General features: G+C 31.2%; 1 protein-coding gene across 3 annotated transcripts; it reads right to left on the bottom strand.

Annotated features, from left to right (window-relative positions):
- Positions 1-831: 831 nt before the first annotated feature.
- Positions 832-25,040, bottom strand: LOC139481669 (DNA damage-regulated autophagy modulator protein 1-like). Of its 3 annotated transcripts, none has more exons than XM_071265123.1 (10): positions 24,995-25,040; positions 9,686-9,808; positions 8,595-8,648; positions 7,953-8,020; positions 7,398-7,564; positions 6,880-7,048; positions 4,869-4,906; positions 2,983-3,156; positions 1,997-2,076; positions 832-1,148 (listed from the first exon to the last, which is right to left on the bottom strand). In XM_071265123.1, the coding sequence occupies exons 2-9, from the start codon at positions 9,775-9,777 to the stop codon at positions 2,032-2,034; spliced, it is 807 nt and encodes a 268-aa protein (XP_071121224.1). In that variant the 5' UTR covers positions 9,778-9,808; positions 24,995-25,040; the 3' UTR covers positions 832-1,148; positions 1,997-2,031. The 3 variants fall into 3 exon arrangements, with proteins under 3 accessions (XP_071121224.1, XP_071121225.1, XP_071121226.1); XM_071265124.1 differs by having other exon boundaries at positions 9,686-13,857; positions 24,995-25,030; XM_071265125.1 differs by having other exon boundaries at positions 1,997-2,073; positions 24,995-25,030.
- Between the last annotated feature and the right edge of the window lie 370 nt (positions 25,041-25,410).

The raw sequence follows: 25,410 nt of genomic DNA, 5'->3' as shown, positions 1-25,410 counted from the left end.
ATATGGTTTTAACTGATCATTCTTAAATTTTCGACATAGGTCCATTTTGTCATGATGAACCCTCGACAGTTTTGAAATAAATGTAACGATTTTCGAGATATTATCAAAAAACTAATGTGTGCCCATTATATCCTACTTTTGAAGTTAGTAACAGCGGCTGTGCTTTTAGAGGTCAAAAATCGAAGCAAGCCTTTTGTAAAAGAAACAATCCTTACTAAAAAATCAAACTTTAATTTTTTAAAGAATTTTGCACAGTAGTTTCAAAGGAAATTTAAAAATACACTTACGCCAGACGACGACGGACAACAAGCGATAGCAATCGCTCGCGGACCAGTTCAGGGATCCATGAGGCAGGAGTATTAGGGGTCCAAAGTTTAACATAGGCTTCAATGGAAAAAGCTTTGAAAATCTTCTCTATAAGAACTATCAGGTGATATTCGACTAACCTTAGAGAATCGATAATCCTAATATTATGAGAGGTAAATACAAAAAAGATGATGTGGTATGATTGCCAACGAGACAACTCTTCAAAAAAACCAAATGACACAGAAATTGATAATTCCTATACCGCATAATCAGCTATAAAAGGCCCCAAAATGACAAATGAAATATAATTCAAACGAGAAAAACTAACGGCCTATTTTTGTACAAAAATAAACAAAAAACAAATATGTAACACATCAACAAACGACAACCACTGAATTAAAGACTTGGGACAGACACATACATAAAGAATTTGGCGGGGTTGAACATTTTAACGGGATCCAAACCCTTTCCCTAAGTTTAATTTGTAGGAAAAGTTAAAACAGTGGTAAAAAGTAAAAATCATTCTTGCAAGCCATATATTTATTCATTTTTTAATGTCCTGGGTCATGTGAACGTTTTTAACAAATCTATGGCTTGCATGCATTATTTCTTAAACAATACTAAAAACTATACAACATGTGTATATATATCCTGTTTCTGGAAGTATAAAATACCAAAGACTCGTATTTACAAAAAGATATAGGAAGATGGTAGTGCTAATGAGACAACTCTCCATCCAAATAACAATTTATAAAAGTAAACAATTATAGGTCAATAAATAGCACCACCTTTGAAGGAACACATGTCAATAATGGACACTAACGAATCTTCACATGATTGTCCTGTAATGAAATAAATATGTTTCTGTTTTATAATTATACTGAATATACAAACTGAAGACAGTAACATAAAAAAATTTGACAAACTAGTAGCACGATCAATATGTGTTCTGCTGGAGTGCATATTGCTGGATATTTTGTTTTCTGTCGTCTAATTTGTCTAGGTTCTTTTGTTTGTATTTTTTGCCAATATGGTATTTTTTATATGTGTTCGGTAATATGCAAAAGAAAGGATTAATAAACAAATTCATACTTCAGAAGAAAAAAGACGAACCAAATGATTGTCCAATAGTTATTGCGTCATTTGGCTTCAGGTTTACAAACAATAGCTGTTTAAACACTTGACGCTCGAATCCAAAGAAGTTAAAAAGGCCAAATAAAGTACGAAGTTGAAGAGCCATTGAGGACCAAAATTCCTAAAAGTCTATAACCATTCATCTCATTTCTACTATGTATATCTTATTTATATGATAAGGTACATTTAGTAGGCACATTTTGTAAAACATGTTTTGGGACTTGATAAACTACCCAATTCTGTTCAATGATCAGCATTAAATTTAGAAAAAATTAGATGCTTATTTGTATTCAATTTCATAAACATTTAGGTTTTTTTAAATTTTATTCCTCCTTTAATCTCCATTATTATCATCTAATTAGGCAATATGTAAATCATTTTAAAACACGATAAAAATGTTAGGACAAAATGCATGCAAAAAACGTGAGTTTGAATTCTCTTTTCTTGCTTATCATCATCATTCATAAAAAAAAGTGTGGTTAGGGATAATTCATAGATTACACACAGTTTTCCACAAATAGACAGTATAGTGGTTAAATTGGTAACAAAAACTTACCGTTCATGCTGATATGTTTAAAACATTAAATAAAGTTAAATAGACTGAGTGTCTGTTAACAATGTTAATGGTACCTGCTGCTGAAATAAAAAATTAATTAGATATATTAATAAGGTCCATTATTACTGAACTAGTTAAATATTTTGTGTAAGGGCCAGCTGAAGAACACCTCCGGGTGCGGGAATTTCTCGCTGCATTGAAGACCCATTTGTGGCCTTCAGCTGTTGTCTGATCTTGGTTGGTTGGTTGTCTCTTTGACGCATTTCCAATTTCCATTTTCAATCTTAATATTACAAATGTTTTTTCTTACGTATGTTGGCATTTTCTCGATTGGCTGGGACGTAATATTACCGTCTATATAAAAAAAAGTGAATAACAAAAAATACTGAACTCAGAGGAAAAGTTTAATCGAAAAGTCCGTAATCACGTGACAACACACATCAAAAACGAATGAAAAAGAACTGTCATATTCCTGACTTGGTACAGGCATTTTCAAGTGTAGAAAATGGTGTATTAAACCTGGTTTTAAAGCGCTAAACCTCTCACTTTGATGACAGTCACATCAAATTCCGCTATATTTACAATGATGCGTGAACTAAACAGATACAATAAATAACATAGTCAAAATATGGGTACAGCAGTCATCTTCGTGTAACAATTTTAAAAGGAACAATTTAACAGAACACAAAAATATCTATCTACAAACACATTCATTGATTCGAGTGTCTGACGTCAGAAAATTTGATACGTCACACATGTGTGTCGTTCAATGTATATACAAATATATTTTAAAACTTCACATGGGCAATCTTATCATACAGGGTTAAAAAATCAAAAGTTGTCTAGTGTATTTACTTATATTCTGTATGTGAGCACGCGTTGGTGATATTTACATATCTAACACACCAGAGAAGTAAATTAGTCATCTAAGAAATCATAAGAATTTTCAATTTCTGAAAGGATTATACTTGTTAATACAATATTACCTGCCTATTTTCTTTATCTTGGTACCTATGATTATCCTCGACCAACTGAACGTTTAAAGTTAATACACGTATTTCTTTAAAACATCCCATAAATGAGATGAGGAAGGCGTAGAGTGACAATGCTAGTAGCAATTCTGTGATTTTTGCCAACAATAAAACATCTTTTAAATCCTCCTGGAAAACATTTAAAAAAATACTTGATCGTCTCATTAGACGAAACTCTAATGTAAACGGTACCAATTTGTATGCAACAGTTGCGCATTTTGACAAAATATTTGAAAATCAAAAATTACTCGAAAAAGATGCATAGCTGTAAACCAAAAAGGACAAAAGCTGGGAGAGGAACCAGAGCTTTGCATGAGGGAAATACACTCTCAATATGAGAAAAAAAATACCAAATTTTGTAACAGCAAATTGTATTTACACAAATTCAGTATTTTCATGCCAGTACCGAAGTAATGTATGGATAGATATTCGGATTTAGATTAAGAAAATGCATTAAAAAAATCTTTCATAAATATATTCGAATTTAGATTATAACCCATTTGTACAGCTTTGCGATGGTTATCGTTTATGTACTGTACGTTGTATACGCTACTGCATTGAATCTCATAGAGCAAAGGGCACAGAAGGTAAAGAAGAAGAAACGTTTATTCTATCTTGTTCATCACATGATACACACTGATGCATGATTAATAAAATATTGTGATTTTTCCCTAAAGGTCAAAATTACAGAATAGGAAAAGTAATCGTACATTGTCATTACCTGTGTGTTCCTTACGAAACACAAAATGTCTGAAAAAAATACCGGTTTTAACTTCAATAAAAATCTAAAAATCAACGCTCAACGAGAAGTCACGAATAAAAAAGTCTTAATGCAGACAACAAAGTGACATGCCAACCCTCTTTGTGGTTACACGTACGAATAAGCAACTGTATCAGTCCAGTCAATCTAGCATAAATTTGACCCAAACCTAAAAGTAATTGCAACAGAAGATATTTAAGGTTTAATCTTTAGCATTATACCTCAAATAAACACAGAAAAAAATCTTACAAAATCTTACTTTAGGAAGTCTTAAAAATCATGCTTCCAAATTCCTATGGAGATATGCATTGAAAAGGAGAGATAACTCTGTAAAAAGGCAGAAACATCAATAAAATTTGATACAAAATGTACCGATTCTATTCATCAGTATGTATTAATTCTTGATATTTAATCTTTAGAGTATAACAAACAACTTTCAGGGTGTATCTTTTATCAAGCTACAATCAAAATTTCTTAATTTATTAGTTGAACATTTATTGAATTTTTCAACGTGTCAAGGTAAAGAATCTCAAATTTATTAAAAGTTATTATGCATAAATTCTTCTTTTTGTGGTTTAAAGTTTCTTTAAAGAAGGTAGATGCTGAACAAATATAATAAAAAGACATAAACAATACCAAATTTTCACATTATTTTTTTCAAAATGGTAACAAAGTCACAAATTTGCAATTTCTTAAATGAAAAATGCACAAAAAAAATTAAAATATCCATAACACTTCGGTTTAGTAAATTTCATGAGCAGAAGATTATATAATATAGTCAAACACAAACTTATAACCACATCAAAGTATCATACTTTACATAAATTAAAAAAAAAATCAACCAAAAACCGACAGAAAAAAGACTCATTTTTGCAGTTATCTCCCCTTCCAATGTTAATTTCCGTAGGAAATTGAAAAATGCTAATTTTGCGTTTTCCTCAAGTTAGATTTCTTGGGACTTTATTCTGGGTATAGTTAGGGCATAATGCTATAGTTTAGAGCTAAAACATTTTCTGTTGCAATTAGTTTGCGGTTAAAACTTAGTTTGAGTGGACTAATACTACTACATTGATGCACATACCTTTTTCTCCACTTTAACATATACGAAAGGTACAATAACTATTGTATAATTAAGGAAAGAATCCTTATATAATGGTGAGAAATTCTAAAAGCTATAAGATGTCTGGAGGGGGCCGGCCATCCAATACATTTTGCGGCGCATACAACATCGCAATCTTTGATATTTTTGTTCTGTTTTTCTAAACCTAGAATCTTATTGTGCCTATATATATATATATCATCTATATTTATGTAATTAGGCTAATATATTCTTTAATAAACTGCAGTAAATTTTCTAAGGTGCTAATTCAATTCTTGAGATTTAGATATTATATACATAAATATCTAGTATTCGAGAGGAGAAAACTAACCTTGTATATTATCAGTTGGGGTTGCATTTTATCCAGTTTTCAACATCATATTTCAATTTCAAACCCGCAAGGATCAATAATTGAATTAATAAAGTATTCTCATTCTTATTCTTATAAATAGAGGTAAATTAGAAGGAAATGTCATCCAGAATATACCGAAAACTACAAACGCTAGCTCCCGAGTTACAAAGAAATAAAGCATACTTTCTTAGGTCCTGAATACCTCATCAATAATTCGTAAGTTTTGATATATTTAAAAGCCGAATTCCAGCAAGAAAAGGGTCCAATTCAGACCTCATAAGAATGCACCTAATGCAATGGTGTGGGTTTTTGTCTAATCAAAAATTGAGCCGTACACAAAAAAATCAGTATCAAGTGGAATGTTTAAAATGAAAAAGGATCCAAATAAGACTTTAGTTAAGGGAAAAATTGTGAATTTAATACAGAAAGGCATCGAAGCCGATCAAATATATTGAGTTATTTCTTTTTCTTCTTCTTCTGATATACAGTTTCAGCTTGATTTATATTGAAGATTACGAACTGTTGCATGCGTTGAGTTAGTGAATTAAACTAAAGTTAAACAAAAATATTTTTTTTTAAATATGTAGAATACTTGAATAGAGATATTAACATAAAAGAAAGACAACAAGTGATGATACCATTACTGGTTATAGTGAACATGACATCAGTCTGCATATTTCTGGTATATAATTTATGTGGAATACAACAGACGAATTATTAGTAAGCCTAAGTACATTAAACGTTCCCGACTATCCAAATATAATTAATAATTTTACAGGACTCAATCTTGAATTATAGATTTTACGAATCACCCTTAATCTGTTCTTATTCAATAATGTACGTGGTTCGCGCGTTCATTTATTCTAGATTGTCGACCGTTAATTCATTTATCATAGATAATAAAAGATTGTCGACGAAAATTTCGTAAAATGCATTTACGAAAAAAGTAAAATCACAAAAATACTGAACTTAGAAAAATATTAATTCGGAAAGTCCATAATCACATGGCAAAATCAAATAACAAAACGCATCAAAAACGAATGGACAAGAACTGTCATAATCCTGACTTCGTACAGGCATTTTCAAATGTAGAAAATGGTGGATTAAACCTGGTTCTAGCCCTCTCATTTTAATGACAGTCTCATCAATTTCCGATATATTCACATTGATGCGTTAAATAAACAGACACATAAATAAAATAGTCAAAATATGGGTACATCAGTCATTATCGTATAACAATTTTAAAAGGAACAATTTTACAGAACACAAAAACATCTACTATCTACGAACACATTAATTGATTTGAGTGTCTGACGTCAGAAAATTTTATACGTCACATAAATTTGTCGTTCAATGTGCATACAAACAATTTTAAAATTTACATAGGAATGTTAGCATACAGGGTTAAACAATCTAAAGTATGTAAGAATAAATTTCAGAAATGACTGATAATTATAATTTACGGCGTACATTTATAATGGTTGACCGATAATCTATCATTATCCCCGTTAGAATGTGATTATCTAATGTATGTGGTTCCAGCGTGCCATATGCTCTCATAGGTTAAACGATTATTAATATTCGATAGTTGTGCCTTTTCGGTTGATCACGGCAGTTTATTATATTTGGTAAAAAGGATACAAATCACAAATATTATACATGTGACAGCAGAATTAATACACTGCCATAGCCACTCCCATCGCGCTCTCTTTAGCTTACATGTGAGGGCTGATTGCAAACACATGTATACCAATGGTAGTATAAATGCAACGGCAGCACCTACAAAATGTGGTGTGACCATGGTATCAACCTACAAAATAAACATACTTTGTGAACGGCACTTATTAACTCTAGTAAGTATAATTTGTTGAAGAAATTGTATTAAAAAAATAGTTTTAGGTTAATCAACTAGATTTCCTATTCGTGGATTCGGGAAAACACTAAAGTTGACATGGTTCCCTTTTTTCCAGAACTAAGTAAGAGAAAATGATAACTATATATAACGGTTCTGAGTAGTTTTTTTCTGCACAAATTATTATGGTTTTTTTTTTGTTGAAGTTAGTCAGACAAAATAGGTGATACGCTATTAAAAAGGTGAATTGTGAATGCATACAAATTTACTTTAAAATAATAAAATAATATATCATGTTGATTTTTACCTGAAAACATGCTACCATTAACAGTCCGATGGACGACAAGAGACCTACAACGAGTCCAAAAATATTCTGCCGATTAATATTTATCTGCCAACGGTTACTGCAATTGGCTCGGTTTCTTTGTATACTTTCTCTTATAAAAAGGAATCTTATTTCTGCATTTACTGCCACTGAAAAAAATGAATTTAGACTGCAAATCTTATTGTTGGGAATTCGGTATCATGTATAACTATATATGTGAACAATGGCATATGTATAGTGAAATGAGATGTACTAGTATGTAAAATGTAGCAACTTGCAAAGAAATGTGTGTTTATTCGATTGTGTTGGAGTCTACATTGAGACCAGCAAAAGACACTGTATTCATATTTCTGTCATCATTTGGAATATCATTTTACTGACTTTGAAACTTTCCTTTTATAATTAAAACATCGGTGGATAAATGTACATTTTGCAGTTGTTTATTTGACAATAACAACGATTCTCCTTATTTTCATAGTATAACATATTTGACCCGATCAAAACAAAGCATACAGCAAAATATTTAAAACAACTCACACATTATAGCTGACACTGTAAGTAAGAAGGAAAATATACCGCTCTCTGGTTCGTCTACGCCAGTATAACTAAAAAATGGTAGACCAAACAAATATTTGATCAACAATTTTTCAATTTTCAATTGTTAATATTTCAAAAACAAGGACACTGACCCTTCATTTTTACTGCTATTTTAGTTTCATTATTCATATATTATCACCGCATACAGTTTTCAAAAAGCTTGTTATTTTAAAACAAAGACTAAATAGCGAATATCCTTAAAATTTTGTAAACCAAATCACGGTTAATAGTATGCAGTTCGTTTTAATTCATTTAGTATCACTACATGTATGTGTCATTGTGTCGGTAACGATATCGATTCTTCCAAATACTGAACTCACTCTTGTGCTACTTTTGAATTCATATGTTTTGTGAGCTATTTGAAAAAATAAAGTAGTGAATTAGAAAACTCATTAACAGAAAATACGCACCACATCTTCCCATGTATGTAAATACCTAATGATTATAGTTATTCCTTTCATAATTTTGTTTTGGGGGAGGAATGTAGTTGTGTAATTGTTCTTGTTAAGTACGCGTTAAAGTATACTGTTAAATTTTCCAGAAAGAATTCGGACAAATGAAGGCAAATAATACACCATTTACCTTATATACGGAAAATCTTGATTTGTGTGATTCTGTGCATAAGCTAACCCATATCTGTAAATTGCATTATATGATTGATATGATAAAATTATTGGTACAGCTGCAAATATTGTCAAAATGTTTACGAACACACTTTCAAACTTTTATAATTTCCTTGAGCAGAACGAAACAATAATACTGGCAACGATAGAAGCTCGTGGCATAACAGACGTTGCAATGTTAGCTAGAATTGTCATACGAGTTGAAACTAAAGAAATGAATTTGTTTTTGTTGTAAAACGTAATGAAGAATTGCTCTTAAGTCTTTGCAGTCATATACGGCTTATCATTTAGACGTATATAGTTATCTTCAGTTGTTAGTTATAACAGTTCGTGCAATGTTAATAAATATAGATACACCTTTAATGGACAGCTGATTTAAAACATTTGATACATTCATGCATGAATTATGTATGTACTGGGTCGTAAAAGGATGAGTATAAATATTAACTTATATATCTACTGTTTTCAATTGGAATCGCTACATTATATTATCCGTACATAACCTTGATCAAATACATATCGCCTCTGCTCGTGAGGTTTTGGCATCATTGTGTGTTTACTGCTGTTGCATACTTTTGTGTATCTAAATCTTTTTCATCTGACCGACCGAGTTAGACTATTTACTGGGTTTGTAATAACATTAGCAACACGATGCACGCCACATGTGGGGATCTGCTTACCCTTCCGGAGCACATGAGATCACCCCCATTTTTAGATGGGGTTCGTATTGCTTAGTCTTTAATTTTCTATGTTGTTTTTTATGTACTATTACTTAACTGTTTGTTCTTTCTGATTTTTAGCCATGACATTGTCAGTTTATTTTCGATTTATGAGTTTGACTGTTCCTCTGTATCTTTCACCCATCTTTTTCTTTTACCAATCACTTGCAAGTGTTGTTTTTTTTTTCATTTTTGCCTAAAAAGCTTCCCGCTTATCGCAACCTTGCATCCTTACTATCGCTTAGGTTTGCTATTTGTTTGTATTTTCTTTAAGGTCGCATCTATTTGAATATTAAACAGTTATAATTCCATTGATGTAGTATGGACTTACGTAGTTCCAAATGAAATCCAAATCCATACGTTTGTTACTATAGGTAAAAGGTATATAAAGCTGCAAAAACTGCAACTTGAGGCGAACAACATTTTAGAACTGAATCTTATATTCTTTTAAACACTGAAAACAAAATGTTTGAATTAAGGTATCAATTTGACAAACACAGCAATATCACCGTAATAATGGAATGATGATACGTAAATAAATGATTTTTACTCTGATAGATAGTTATCTTAATATTCTACATCTGCTCATCTTTATATAATGACACGCGCGTATGTAGACGCAAGTTATGAACTCTAGTATTCATGCATCTGTTTAGAAATATTTGAATGCATTTGCATAGCTTCAACAGATATGTATATATATCTGACTTATAATAAGGACTCACTTCTTAATTTTCTCTTAAATAAAAATGGACATACATGTAAAAGCCTGTCTCCGGCGGGAACTTGTAGTTCAGTCTTTGTATTTGGTTGCTGTCTGCTATTATACGTATATCTCGTTTATAAATTGTTTTGCGTAAAACTGGCGGATAGTATTCCTTTTCATTACTTGCTTTATAAAATAGTCTTAAAATATGAACATTTGAGACCCCCAACCACCAGTTTTTTGGCGGGTTTTGTGTTGCTCAGTCTTTAGCTTTTCCGTTGTGTTTTGTTTACTTTTGTTTGTCTGTTGGTCTTTTCTTATGATATGTAGCCATGTGGTTGTCTGTTTATTTTCGACTGATGATTTTGAATATTTTGCCTCTCTTTCGTAACAAGAACACCTACCTATATAACAGTTGTTAAAACATGCTACTCATCATACATGTCCATGGTTTTATGCAAAACAAATTATAAATGAGAAATACGCGGGTTTATTTTATGACGGGCCTGGTTTTTTTTCATAAGTGTATGCCTATTCACAGTTACTCTGTATAAATAACATGTTAGTCTATAATGGATCATTTTTCTCAATAATAAAAGAACAGTTTAAGACATTATACATGCGATGCTCATTTAAATTGCATGCATGTTATGCTCGCTTAAATCACAGACATGTTATGCTCGCTAAAATCACATGCATGTAATTTTCACTAAAATCACAGTCATGGTCTGCTGACTAAATGGCATGCATGTTATGCTCGCTAAAAATCACCGGCTTAGTAAAGCTCTCTCAAAATCACATGCATGTTATGCCGGCTTAAATCACATAATCTGACATGTTATGCTCGATAAAATCAAATGCAAGTTATGCTTGCTGAAATCACATGCTGGTTGTGCTCGCTGAAATCACATGCATGTTTAACAACTGAGATCAGACTAAACGAAATATTGGTTTCCTTTTTACAAATATGTTTCCTCTACCGAAATACTATTAACTTGATCTTACCTTTATTTGTTTAAATACAACTAGTATGTCAAAATCTGTTATTATATGTATACATTGTCGTCAGGTAAAAAAATACCTTTAAGGAAGTCGAGAACTTTAAATTTTTATCAATTGGAATAATTTTGTTGACTTTTGTTTGCCAAGTAGACTGGACTCATTCATTATTTATCCTGCACGCAAATTTTTAAGCACCGATTGTCATTTTTAAACCACACATGATATACATCTGACACTTGTTAAGGTTTTAAAACTTTTACATATACATATTGTAAGATCAAATTAAAACAACGTGTTTTTTTAGATTTCATAAAATAATCAAAAGGAGATACAAGTTTGAGTTTTTATATTTCTAAATATAGAATAGTCAAAATAAAATGATATATCAGTATGTTCAAGTGTGGTTGTGTGTATATTCCATTATGAGTATATAGATATCAGTTCGATAAAATATGGCATGCATATTTCAATATGTGCAAACATTTTCCGAAGTATAATAAATAAAAACTATAAGGATTTCAAGTGAATCCATGACAATTCATTCCATTGTCAGATCGCCCCACCTTTCTACCAACTCGTCTCACTTTCTATAATTTTTTCCAGCTCATATATTAACCAACTGCCCTGTTCAATAAAAAGGGGAGGTAAACCCAACTGAATAAAGACCTGTCATCATGCTCCTCGTATATTCCATTGTATTATGTGAGCATTCCGGCGTTTTGAATTTGCGCCGATCGGCATTTCATTTGCACCGATTTTTTCTTTCATTTACGCCAATTTTTTCTTTTCATTTGCGCCGATTGCGGTAAATTATAGGTGAATGTTATTTTTCATTTATCATTATTGACCTCTTCCGTTAGACAGTTGTACACATGATATGAATTGTCAATTATGATATTCATATGACAGTTGTCCTCTGCTCACCACGGGGAGGTGGAAGTAGGATGTCGAGCAGGTTAAGTCAATTTAAACGCACTATGTTCACACACCTTAAAATCAAGAAGTAAAAACCTAAGATAAAAGCATTTTGTTTATAATACTAAAATCACGAAGTAAAAATCTATTTACAACATTAAAATCCATAAAAACGGAAAACATTAAAATGATAAATCTGTTCTTGCCGAGTACTTATGGGCAACACATCTAATATATTCTTTTTTTTGTGATAACGTCTCTTGTATATATTTGTCGTTATTGTCAATAACGAAGTCCATAGGTTCTTTCTCTTGCTTACGTACTGATGTGGGCATTTCTAGAGTTCGGATTTTAACATACGTAACTTAAATATAAGCAAACAACGTTTATACCAAATTTTACCAATACACCTTCCAAGGTATAGTACATGTAGAAGCATTTACTCACCTGTGTTAAACTGAAAATGCAATTAGGAGCAAATATAAAATCGGTGCAAATGCAAAAATGAAATAGGCGCAAATGAAAGAATTACAATTTTAAAAATCAGCGCAAATGTCATACGCCCGAGCATGCACATGAGTAAGTCTAACATGTTTTTTTAATAATAGCTTTGGTTACATTTCGGTAGGCATCACAGTTAGTTAAGGTTGATTGTTACTCTATTTCAAAATAGCAAGCTTTTGTAAAGACAATTTAGTAGTATATAAATAACGGAACTTATACAACTAAGTAAACATCCGAAGCTTTTCCTCTAAAAAAAAATGAAAAAACATAACAAGGGTTTTATAAGATTTTCAAGTATGGCTTTTAAGACTACATTTATTTGAAATAACATCTAAAAAAGAAAGGTAGGACTAAGTGTTCAATCTTTTTATTGGTAAAATAATATGAAAAAATGATAGATAAAATCAGAGGATTCAGAATATCTGACAAAACATAAAGAGAACAAGAGAAGCAAAAATTCTTAAACATAGATAAAGGATGTGGTGTGATTGCCAATGAGACAACTCTCCTTCCAAATAACAATTTATAAAAGTAGACCATTATAGGTCAATGTACGGCCTTCAACACAGAGCATTGGCATTGGTATAAAGGGCCCCCATATTACTAGTGTTTAACCATTCAAACGGGAAAACCAACGGTCTAATCTATGTAAAAAACGAGAAACTATGTGAAATTATTGGTTTTTTTTAGATGTCCTAAACATAATAAAGAAAATTAGTGTTTTTTAGTTCGATATTTATTTTAAAATGTATAAAATAAATTTAAAAAAAAGTATGAAGCAAAATCTTCGCGTTACGTTATTATTTTATTTTAAAAAAATGTATTAATCGATTTTTGGGTGTTTAACGCCACCTTTCGCAATATTGCTTTTAGTGACGGTGTATTATTATTGTCGTTGGAAGTTGGAGAGAATTACTGACCTTCAGAGAAAACTGACAATCTAAGTCAATTACAATTGAAACACTTGCCACGTTTTAGGTTACTTTGGTAGAAGTATGAATTAAAGAATATCATGTTAAATAACGTCACATTGTTGCATTTGCATTCAAAGATATGTTTATCAATTCTGCGATATGCATTTAATCAAAAACTGGATAATTGAAAATTTCAGTCTATTAAAGGACAAAATTGATAATATTAGTCATATAGTAAAAGTTCCATGTAAAGATACAATTTGGAAAAAAAGTAATCAGTGGTAAACAAAAACCTGCGGCTTAGGTTTTACCAACAGTTCATATCGTAAATTAAATTGTAACACGTATAGATTACATAAACAAACGACAACTATACTGTACATCAGATTCCTGACTTAGGACAGGTGCAAACATTTGCGGCGGGATTAAACGTTTTAATGGTACCAAACCTTCTTCCTTTTTCTGAAACAATAGTATAACATCACAACATAGAAAAACACAGGATTAAATATCAATTGGAAGGCTTAACTCAATCAAGAAACGTAAATTAAAACACTATGAACGAATAAATTTAATCTGCATTACCTGAATGCAAATACATAGTTAATAAAATATTAGGAACACACATTTAAGGCCAAAAAGCAAACAAACCAGTCCAAACAAAGCTATGGCAAGACACCACCGCGAAATACTTAATAACCCTTAGAAAATAATCACTTTTGAAAAAAAAAACGGTTTTCATAATATACACACTGAATGAAAATTAACGTATTCGTCTTAGGTATACATGAGTATGACTATTAGTTGGGTAAAAGTATGAAGATTATAGTCATTCCATTATCAGCGCAGATAAATTATTGAGTAACATAAAGCTATTTCTAGATTGAGAAGAATACGATTTGTTTTATAATTTCTTTAATTTATATTATCTTTTAAATTGAAAGCCGGATATAAAAGGTTCTCAATACATGTTTCCTTTTGATGGAATCATAATCGATTCAATAGATATGTACTTTATTTCCATAACGAGGTTAGTAATTACACTTAATCTAGTGATACACCGGTATTTGAAATGAAAATACTACATGATATTTATCATATTTTAGTAATATGTAATGTGCAATTATTGTTTTTTTTTATGTCCTAAACATAATAAAGAAAATTGGGTCCTTAACTATGGTAATAAATAATGCTTGTTTGTCTATTGGAGGAAGAAGGTTAATGGAAAAGGTTTTTTTATATAACAAATTAGTTCAATATGTAATATTTTTTAATGCATATCGTCTTTTAAAAGTACTGCGGTAACCTTTATGTATTTTGTTAGAGTCATTTAGTGTTTTTTAGTTCGATATCTATTTTAAAATGTATAAAATAAATTTTTAAAATAGTATGAAGCAAAATCTTCGCGTTGCGTTATTATTTTATTTAAAAAAAAAATGTATTAATCGATTTTTGGGTGTTTAACGCCACCTTTCGCAATATTGCCTTTTGTGACGGTGTATTATTATTTTCGTTGGAAGTTGGAGAGAATTACTGACCTTTAGACAAAACTGACAATCTAAGTCAATTACAATTAAAACACTTGCCACGTTTTAAGTTACTTTGGTAGAAGTATGAATTAAAGAATATCATGTTAAATAACGTCACATTTTTGCATTTGCATTCAAAGATATGTTTATCAATTCTACGATATGCATTTAATCAAAAACTGGATAATTTAAAATTTCAGTCTATTAAAGGTCAAAATTGATAATATTAGTCATATAGTAATAGTTCTAAACATGACTGGTACTGAAACGTTGTTCCACTGTTTTTTGTTGTTTTACTATTAATATAGTAGATAGTTGTAAGAAATATAAAAGTAAAACAAATACTGTTTTCAGAAGAGAGAAACAAGTAATAAAGAAAAATCCAAGTTCCATGTAAAGATACAATTTGGAAAAAAAAGTAATCAGTGGTAAACAAAAACCTACGGCTTAGGTTTTACCAACAGTACATATCGTAAATTAAATTGTAACATGACTGGTACTTTTTGACCTTTAATCTTCTGGTGAGTTAACTTCTGCTACTTTTTTTTAAAAGGAGTGTGTCAGCAGACTGTTTTTCATTCATTCCACCCTCCAATTTCACCGTTGACCACTAAGGATGTACGAAGCTTAAACTACTGCTCTAACTTTCATCTGAAAAGTTATTAATGCACAGTCTGCATTTTAAACGAAACCATATTATCGTTTTTCCCTACCATGCAGAAATTAGTCTTTCTAGTAAGCTACGTTCAGTACGTGGATGTCATCACTTTGATACATATGTAAGGTTTCTTTCAACACGAAAGAATAATGTGTCATTTTTTTAATCACGAACACATCGAAAAATAGAAAAAAAGGATTGTTCAAATCATAACATCTTTTGTTTAAATATTCTTTTCGTGTAATGAAATATGAAACCTTGCAGATAATTTGATGACAACAGATTATGACTGTAAAAAATCTGTGTATTATATCCATCGACAGTCGTATTTAAAGGGATAGTTATACTGAATATATGTTTTTCTAATCTTACTTTTCATCTTTTACTTTATCAAAAGGATTTGACGCAATTATATAAATGAGTTAAAATGAAGGTTAACACATAAAAACTTAGTTTTTGTATAATTGTAAGACAGGTGATGGAGGGTCTGGATGATGATCCTTCATTTCTGTGTTCTTTAATTTGTTGTTTTCTATTTTCTATTTATTTTGTCCATTCCTCTCTATTCTTTATATTATAGCACCTCATTATTCTCTGTTGTTTTTATATACATTTTTATGATGTTTTTTCCCATTATTTTCTATTCTGTAAACCCCACCCACACCCCGGAAAGGCAAAATATTTTATTAAATCCGAAACTATTACGAGCATCTGCGGAAAGCCTGTGTATTCGATCCGAATTTCATAACAATGCAGAACAATCCATATAGAATTTTATTTATGCAAATCCAAAATTTTTAAGCATGATCGCAGGTATTTGTTATTGGCACTGCACAATTTTATTTTGTCCAGCTGAAGCTGGCCTCTGGTTGCGGGATTTTATCGCTGTGTTGAAGACCCATTGGTGGCCTTGTGCTGTTGTTTGCTCCTTGGTCGGGTTGCTGTCTCTTCAACACAGTCCCAATTTCATCCTCAATTCTCCATGTTCTCTATATCTTTCTTGTCATAGTCTAGAGTACAAGACCAGCTATCGTGACTTGAATTTATTTGTTATAACGCGAATAATTCAATCTCTCTCCGTGTCCTATTTTCTCCCAAGCGAGGCATCGTAAAGCAGCAGAATAAAGACAGAAATATTCGGGTTACTATATTCTTAGACATTTTATGGTTTATGTAATGATTACGATTAAAAATACCAAATTGACTAATATATCATTTTCTTTATTTGCAGATTTCAACAAGATTAACACGCAACTGTCCCCTAATTGACAATGATTTATGATAAAAACTAAACTTGCGGAAGGCTGATAATTTAATTCATTAGAAAAGAAATGTCAGTCCTACTTTTAGGACGCATTTCGTGTTACATTATGTCTCGAGGATGTATACTTTAAATATTTGTCCGTGACTGTTACTACTACATTATGAACTATAACAGTTTTAATGATTTCCATGGAGGGAGTTGGAATTGTCATCCTGTAAATGCATGGAGTAACAGTGTCGTTATCAGATTGTAAAAAACAGGATACATATGGTTGATCCCCAAATATGGACCCCAGACGTTATTCAAGGAGTAGTGACCTTGGCTAGCACGACATTCATTTTGACCTCTATGAGCATTGACAGATATTGTACATTGTGTCGACCATTCCAGTTTCACCAACTGTCGTCTGTTTTACGAGCCAAACGAATGTATTTAACATCTTGGTTACTTGCTTTTATATTTACCTCTCCACAATTGCTCATATTTGTTCAGACAAAGGAACAGGTTTTTGATAACAGACACGTACAGTATGGATGTAAAAGTCAAGGGTATACAGCGCCATGGCAACGAAAGGTTTATGTTACCTTTCTAACCTCATATATTTTGATTATTCCTGTCATAACTATGTCATATTGTTATATCAGCGTTGTTATGTGTGTTTGGCGTCAAAAAAAAACATTTAGAAATCAGAGTGGAAAATTTTGTTAGTATGCTTCTGCAAAAACACAATATCGACGGCTAAAGTGAAAACCATTAAGATGAACCTGACAATTATCATAACATTTATCGCATGTTGGACGCCGTATTTTGTAACCATGCTCATTAAAATATACAGCGACTATAAATTCAAAATACCATCGTCAGTAATGGTGTTTGCTGAAACAGCGGCCTTATTGCAGAGTGCGTTCAATCCAATTGTATACGGCTGTTTCAATATTAAAGTAAAACATTTAATGACTGACCACTGCTGTCCAGGGAAAATATACAAATATAATGTAGGTGCTTCCGGAACAATCGTTGTGACGGGGAAGATAAATTATTATCTTCGCCATGATTCGAAAGAAGGTAGTAGTTCCGGCGGCAGCAGTAGGGGGTATGTTTTAAAAGAAAACGACGAAAAATGTTTCAAATTAAAAGTTCGTTTTATCTCTAAAGGCTCAATTGATCAAGACAGCAGCGAAGCAGGACAGAATTAATTTTGTATTTCATTGTCATAATATTATAAATGAATAAACATCTGTTTTCTTTTTTTCGTTTTGACAATCTAGGTAACTTAATTATTGTTTTATTCTACATCACGTACATACGAATTCCCTCTCCTCGTGCATTGGGTTGATAAATTGATTTCCAAACCTTAACACTTGTATTCCTGGTTTTATACTTCAAGACAGATTAATGTAATACATTTAACTTTAATTTAATAAGAAATGGCTAACATTAGTATAGATGTTTCTATTAGGAACATAAGGCAAATAAAAACTTTAATTTAAACAAATAGATCTCTGAAACTGACATCAGCATCGTGCTCGATTATTAAACAGACCACCGTTAAAGCCAAATTCTAGTAGTTAGTTGAATTAAATCATTATATATGTAAGTCTAAATTAAAAGCAATATAAGGTATCCGTTATTTCAAGATGTATATTGTTCAACGTGAAGTAATTTTAAGGAGAAATGCAAGTTTCTCTATATTTTACTGAAATATCCTGTATGGACAATTGATCGACATATATGGCCTATAGTTGTTAATTTCTGTGTCATTTGGTCTCTTGCGGAGATTTGTCTCATTGGCAATCATACCATATCTTCTTTTTTGTATTGTGAACAAAAGGTCCAAATGGAAAAGTCGAAATCATTCCTCTAAATATTTTACAGACGACATAATGATTTAGTGTACCATGGATATATAATTTTTGTTGTCAGAATTCCGTCATCTTTCCAGCGTTACTTATCGCAGAGGTGCTACTTGCAATGCATAACATGGTGGCAGTACTGAGGCAGAACATGCTTTACCTATCGGAACACCTGTTCATCGCCGATTGTTTTCGGTTAGGTTCGTGTATTTCAATAGTTTCTGTGTTTATTTTGTGGACTTATTTGTCTTTGCTTTGTTGATCGTTTTATTTATCATGACATTTCACATTTGTTTCGCAACTATTAAAAAGCTTGTCATATCCCACTTTACAGTTTCTCTTTTATAATAAAAAACTTATTATGCCGTATTTAAGGCCCAGGACAGGTGTTTTATTTTAATTATTTGTATCAGGTACTCTTGAAATCAAACTTTTCTCTTGAAAATCAGAGTAAAAAGATTTAAATATTATTGTGGTTTTCTGACTTTATTTCGGATTCGTATCCTGTTATTTTGGTTATTGTTAAAACATGCAGGAAACTTTCATATGACATCAATACATCGATGATCTATATATATATATATATATATATATATATATATATAAGCGACAAATCAAAATAGGAATGCAATTACTCAGGCAGACAAACCATATACAATAGAGGCAAAACGTCAATTCAATGGACAAATAAAAGAGATAGAAATAATTAAAATGTACACAAAACACTACAAACAACAGCACATATTGAGAAACACATTGTTACTATATATAACGTTGTGAAAATAACTGCTTCGAATTGTTATCAGAACTTAATGCGGTTGGGTTCATTACAAGTCGATAAAGTATTACAATAAGGAGTGAACATTTTTTTTCAGGTACCACAAATTGAACCTATGAGATTTTAGGCAGAGTAGAAAAAGTCGTAGAATATAATAGCCAGATGTACATGTAGCTACACAATGTATATTCCGCCTGTTTACATATCTATGTCGATTGTTTATGCATAAGTAAAACATCAAATATGAAAGACACTGAACAGGATCGCCAAACCATCTTATCGATGCAGACAGACTATGAAGATCTGTCGTTATTAAATCAAACCTATATCCAGGTGTATATATAGTGTTGCAAAATACACAATGATATTTCACAGTGGGACATTTAAACAATCGACATCTTTAGGGAAATCAAGCGATAGTTTTAAACAAGATTTGAGTGTCTATCAAACTCTATTAAAAACGTACGTCAATGTATCAACCTGCAAGATATCCAATACTGTTCTTATATGTAACAGTAACGATGTAATAGGAAAATACAAATTACATAAAAAAATTGTACCGTTTCAAAGACTGCTCGCAATTACAGACAATACGCTCATACAAGTGTGTTATGTATCTAACTTCTGGATAAGAAATTCAGACGTCCTGCACTTTTAGACTTATATAGGTGAATAGTGTGCGTAAATTGACTTCCATTGATCGATAAATAAAAATAAAAAAAGCTAAAACATATTATTCTGCACTTAGATTCCCTGCTAATTTTTAATATTTAGCTCATATATGTTTACAATCTTTTTAATTGTTATTATTCTGAAATGTCATAACTGATTAATCGTAAACGTTATTTGTATAAAATGTTTAAACTGATATAGTCGCCCTTTCGAATATCATACAATGTTAACTTCTAAGAGTATACAAATAAGAAGATGGGGTTTGAACTCCAATTCAACAAAGTTATATTTCCCATGCAAAATTTAATTGTTTATTTTAAGTGCAAGTGATTTGATATTCATATTAGTCTATATCCGTTTTACTAAGAACATTTTAAGTTCCTCAGTACATATATTTATCACAAGTTAAATGACAATGAGCTAAAATTACTATCCCTTGTTTAATAATAGTTATAACCTCATTTCCTGCGACCACATGTTATTATACTGATTCTTTTTCCATCTTTATATTGACTAAGATCCATATACAGCTTCACTTATTCATTTAAACGCCATATTTGAAAGGAAAGTGCACTGTAGGCGCTTTTTTTATTTTTTTTTTTATTTTGGGCTTACTTATATGTTGTCGGCAAAATTAATGAATGTGTATGCAGCCACTAATATAACATATTTTAAAAGAATTGTTTTGCCAAACATATTAATTCAAATAGTATTTTGTTCCTGTATTGTGATAGGGACATTGCAATCTATTCCTTGACTTCAGATTTATTTCTTCAGGCATATAGCATTACAAAACTGAAGGTTTTGACTGAGTGTGTAACTTTATAGTAAATGTATATTGAAAAATGACTGCAATCATTTGCACTTGGCAAACATAGTACCTTAAAATTAAAAGTGTTTTTCTCTCTATACAATTGAGGTGAACCAGCAACATTCTTTCAGGAGATCACCATGCTAAGTTAAACTGTTTAAAACAATGTAAGATTTTTTCCCAGTCTGGTGCAATTGTGACACTTTTTCTTATTTAGTATACCTTTGAACGAACTAATAACGGAAGCATCTTTGATATTACTTTATATGTTTTAATAATTTAATTTTGGATGTATCGCGTCTTCCGATTGGCTGACGTTATTTTGTTATCAGCCCATAGACATAATGTAGTTATGTAACCGTGACGTCAACAACGTTTTTTCATTGTTTTCTACGGTTTAAAATGAAATGTACCAGTTGTTTTAACATTTATTTCTGTCTATTCGAAATAACATGAAAAATGTGGTGCACACAGTTAAATTCGGTGTGCACCACATGTTTTATGTTATTTCTTCATAGACAGAAAAACATTACAGTCCGTCCCTAAATAAAAGAGATAGAAAGAATTAAAATGTACACAAAACACTACAAACAAAAGCACATATTGAGAAACATATTGTTACTATATATAACGTTGTGAAAATATCTGCTTCGAATTGTTATCAGATCTTAAGCGGTTCGGTTCATTACAAGTCGATAAAGTATTACAATAAGGAGTGAAATTTTTTTTTCAGGTACCACAAATTGAACCTATGAGATTTTAAGCAGAGTAGAAAAAGCCGTAGAATATAATAGCCAGATGTACATGTAGCTACACAATGTATATTCCGCCTGTTTACATATCTATGTCGATTGTGTATGCATAAGTAAAACATCAAATATGAAAGACACTGAACAGAATCGCCAAACCATCTTATCGATACAGACAGACTATAAAGATCGGTCGTTATTAAATCAAACCTATATCCAGGTGTATATATAGTGTTGCAAAATACACAATGACATTTCACAGTGGGACATTTGACCAATCGACATCTTTAGGGAAATCAAGCGATAGTTTTAAACAAGACTTGGGTGTCTATCAAGCTCGATCAAAAACGTACGTCAATGTATCAACCTGCAATATATCCAATACTGTTCTTACATGTAACAGTAACGATGTAATAAGAAAATACAAATTACATAACAAATTGTACCGTTTCAAAGACTGCTCGCAGTTACAGACAGTAAGCTCATACAAGTGTGTTATGTATCTAACTTCTGGATAAGAAATTCGGACGACCTGCACTTTTAGACTTGAACAGGTGAATAGTTGGCGTAAATTGACTCCCATTGATCGATAAGTAAAAATATAAAAATCCAAAACATATTATTCTGCACTAAGATTCCCTGCTAATTTTATGGAAACACTGTCAATAGTTGGTCTGATAACAAAGATATGTGTAGTGCATTTCTATTTGTTAATCGCAATAGGTTCAAATAAACAAAAACAAGAAAAATCACCTGCTCTATCTGCCAAGATAGAATGCGCAAAAACACTACATTTTGTAGTAGCAGAGAAGTTTTGTTTTGTTGATTTCCGCTCTTCCGTTTTCATAGAAATAAGAAAATGCGGTATGAGTGCCAATGATACAACTCTCCATTCATGTCACGATGTGTAAAACATTCAATTATAGGTCAAAGTACAGCCTTCAACACGGATCATTGGCTCACACCAAACAGCAAGCTAAAACTACATATTGGGTGATCAATTACATAATATGTCGATCTATTTAATATGAAGTTACCAGAAATCCGTAACATTCTTTGTTAAAAAAAACATAAATCAAAATGCTTTGAACGCACGATGGTCATTCCACCCATGGAATACTACTACAGTATAAGGTTTCACCTATCCAATGTCCTCTATTATTTTGTATAAAACCCTTTTTTTAAACTTTGTAAAAACTAATTGAGGCCTGATTTCGATGAAATTCTTAATATTTTAATTAGCTCATAAATGTTTACATTCTTTTTAATTGTTATTATTCTGAAATGTCATAACTGAGAAATCATTATTTGTATAAATTGTTGAAACTGATATAGTCGCCCTTTCGAATATCACACAATGTTAAGTTTTAAGAGTATACAAATAAGAAGATGGGGTTTGAATTCCAATAAAACAAAGTTATATTTCCCATGCAAAATTTGATTGTTTATTTTAAGTGCAAGTGATTTGATATTCATATTAGTCTATATCCGTTTTATTAAGAACATTTGTAGTTCCTCAGTACATATATTTATCACAAGTTGAATGACATTGAACTAAAATTACTATCCCTTGTTTAATAATAGTTATGACCTCATTTCCCGAGACTACATGTTATTATACTAATTCTTTTTTCATCTTTATATTGACTAAGATCCATATACAGCTTCACTTATTCATTTAAACGCCATATTTGAAAGGAAAGTGCACTGTAGGCGCTTTTTTTATTTTTTTTTATTTTGGGCTTACTTATATGTTGTCGGCAGAATTAATGAATGTGTATGCAGACACTAATATAACATATTTTAAAAGAATTGTTTTGCCAAACATATTAATTTAAATGTTTTCTGTCTATTCGAAATAACATAAAAAATGTGGTGCACACAGTTAAATAACGCGCGTAGTGTGCACCAAATTTTTTATGTTATTTCTTCATAGACAGAAAAAAATGTTACAGTTATTCCCTAAATGTTAAAACTGGTACAGTTTAAACGACAGAATTTTTATTTGTAGTAATGCCTATGAGAAAACAAACACGTGAATTCAATTAGACTGATAAGTTACATATATTTATAGCGAAAAAACGTTATAAATGTAAAACTAGCTAAAATACCATTTATTATTCAAAATCATTCAAATCCTAACCGAAAAATGAAATTTTCCGTAAAATGAATTGCAAAAGCACGAATATTGGTGAAGATGTAACCAAAGTCATCAACCACAATAAAATCGAAGAAAATGTGCGAACTACAAAACAGAAAGACAATGTGATATTATGATTGCCAATGAGACTATTCACCACCAGATAGAGATCAAATGACACAGCATTTTTAAAAACATTTATATGTCACCTTACGGCCTTCAACAATGAGCCAAACCAATACCGCATAGTCAGCTATAAAAAAAATACAGGCAGACACACAGTGTGGCGGGGTTAGACTAGATTGGCAGCTCCAAACCCGTCCCCTAAATCGGGACAGTGATGTAACAGTAAAACTTAAGAACCAACTACAAAAATCAGTTTCAGTATTATTTTTGTTTTGTTTACTTTTGTTGTACTTTAACTATCTGAACATGCGTTTGTCTCCCCTTTTTCTATATTATCTTGCTGTCAGGTCTCTATTTTCCCACTAACATACAACTTTATTTTGTTTTTCATTAGTATACAGTGATGGAAACTTTGCGTTATGCTACTCTTACAGAGAATTATACAAAATAAAACTTTATTAAATGTGTTACTTTTCTCTCTTTTTTTATGTCGCGTTTGTCTTCACATTGAACATAAATAGTTACCAAAGGTACCAGGATTATAATTTAATATGCCAGACGCGCGTTTCGTCTACATAAGACTCATCAGTGACGCTCATATCAAAATATTTATAAAACTATATACCGCTGTCTTTTATTTCCGCCTTTTTTTTTATATATGAATAAAAGGAGATTTATCAAGATGAGACCTCAATCAAAACGACACAATCGTACATTAGATTTTAACAGACCGTTGCATTATAAATTGTGCAAAATGCCACCCTTAAGATATGTATAAATCCAAGCTTAACAAAACATTCGACTCTCAAAGATGACACAAACAATTCTTAAACATAATTTTTAATATTTTTTGTAAAAGAAACTACATTTAAAGCTTATAAACATATTTTGTGCATTTACATTTTTCTAGTTTTTTTCGTGTCCTGATGTTTCAATTTTAATAAAAATGCATTCAAAGTACATGTAATATGTTATATTATGTCAAAGTTGACCATTTAATTGACGATGCATTTACTTACCGATGTTAGGACATCGACTTTTATTTTATAATGCTCGAATATTGTCATGATCAATACTATGTATTACAAGTTCCAAGAAAAGACAAAAATTGAAAATGCGTAGGTTATAAAAATAAAAATTATAGAAATAGAAAATGTAGACGACGGAAATTTTATTGAAAATGGGATAATAAATTTTTTTTGTATATTTACTTAGATCAGCTGTTATCGGCAAGAAAACATATGTGTACCGGATCATATATAACAAATATTTCTTTTTATTCTCGATCTTTAAAAAGGCAGGGTGCTATGCAAAAAGGCAGAGGAAACCCTGGAAACTATGTAAAGGGCACAGGATGCCACTCTAAAAAAGCAAACACTGCGCCTAGGTTGAACACTGCAAATTATCCATGTTAACGATTATCATATCTTTAATA

The sequence above is a fragment of the Mytilus edulis genome, chromosome 7 (assembly GCF_963676685.1).
Source record: "Mytilus edulis chromosome 7, xbMytEdul2.2, whole genome shotgun sequence".
Classification (NCBI taxonomy): domain Eukaryota; kingdom Metazoa; phylum Mollusca; class Bivalvia; order Mytilida; family Mytilidae; genus Mytilus; species Mytilus edulis.
Note: the sequence above shows the minus strand (reverse complement) of the source record. Positions and strands in the feature narration are given on the sequence as shown.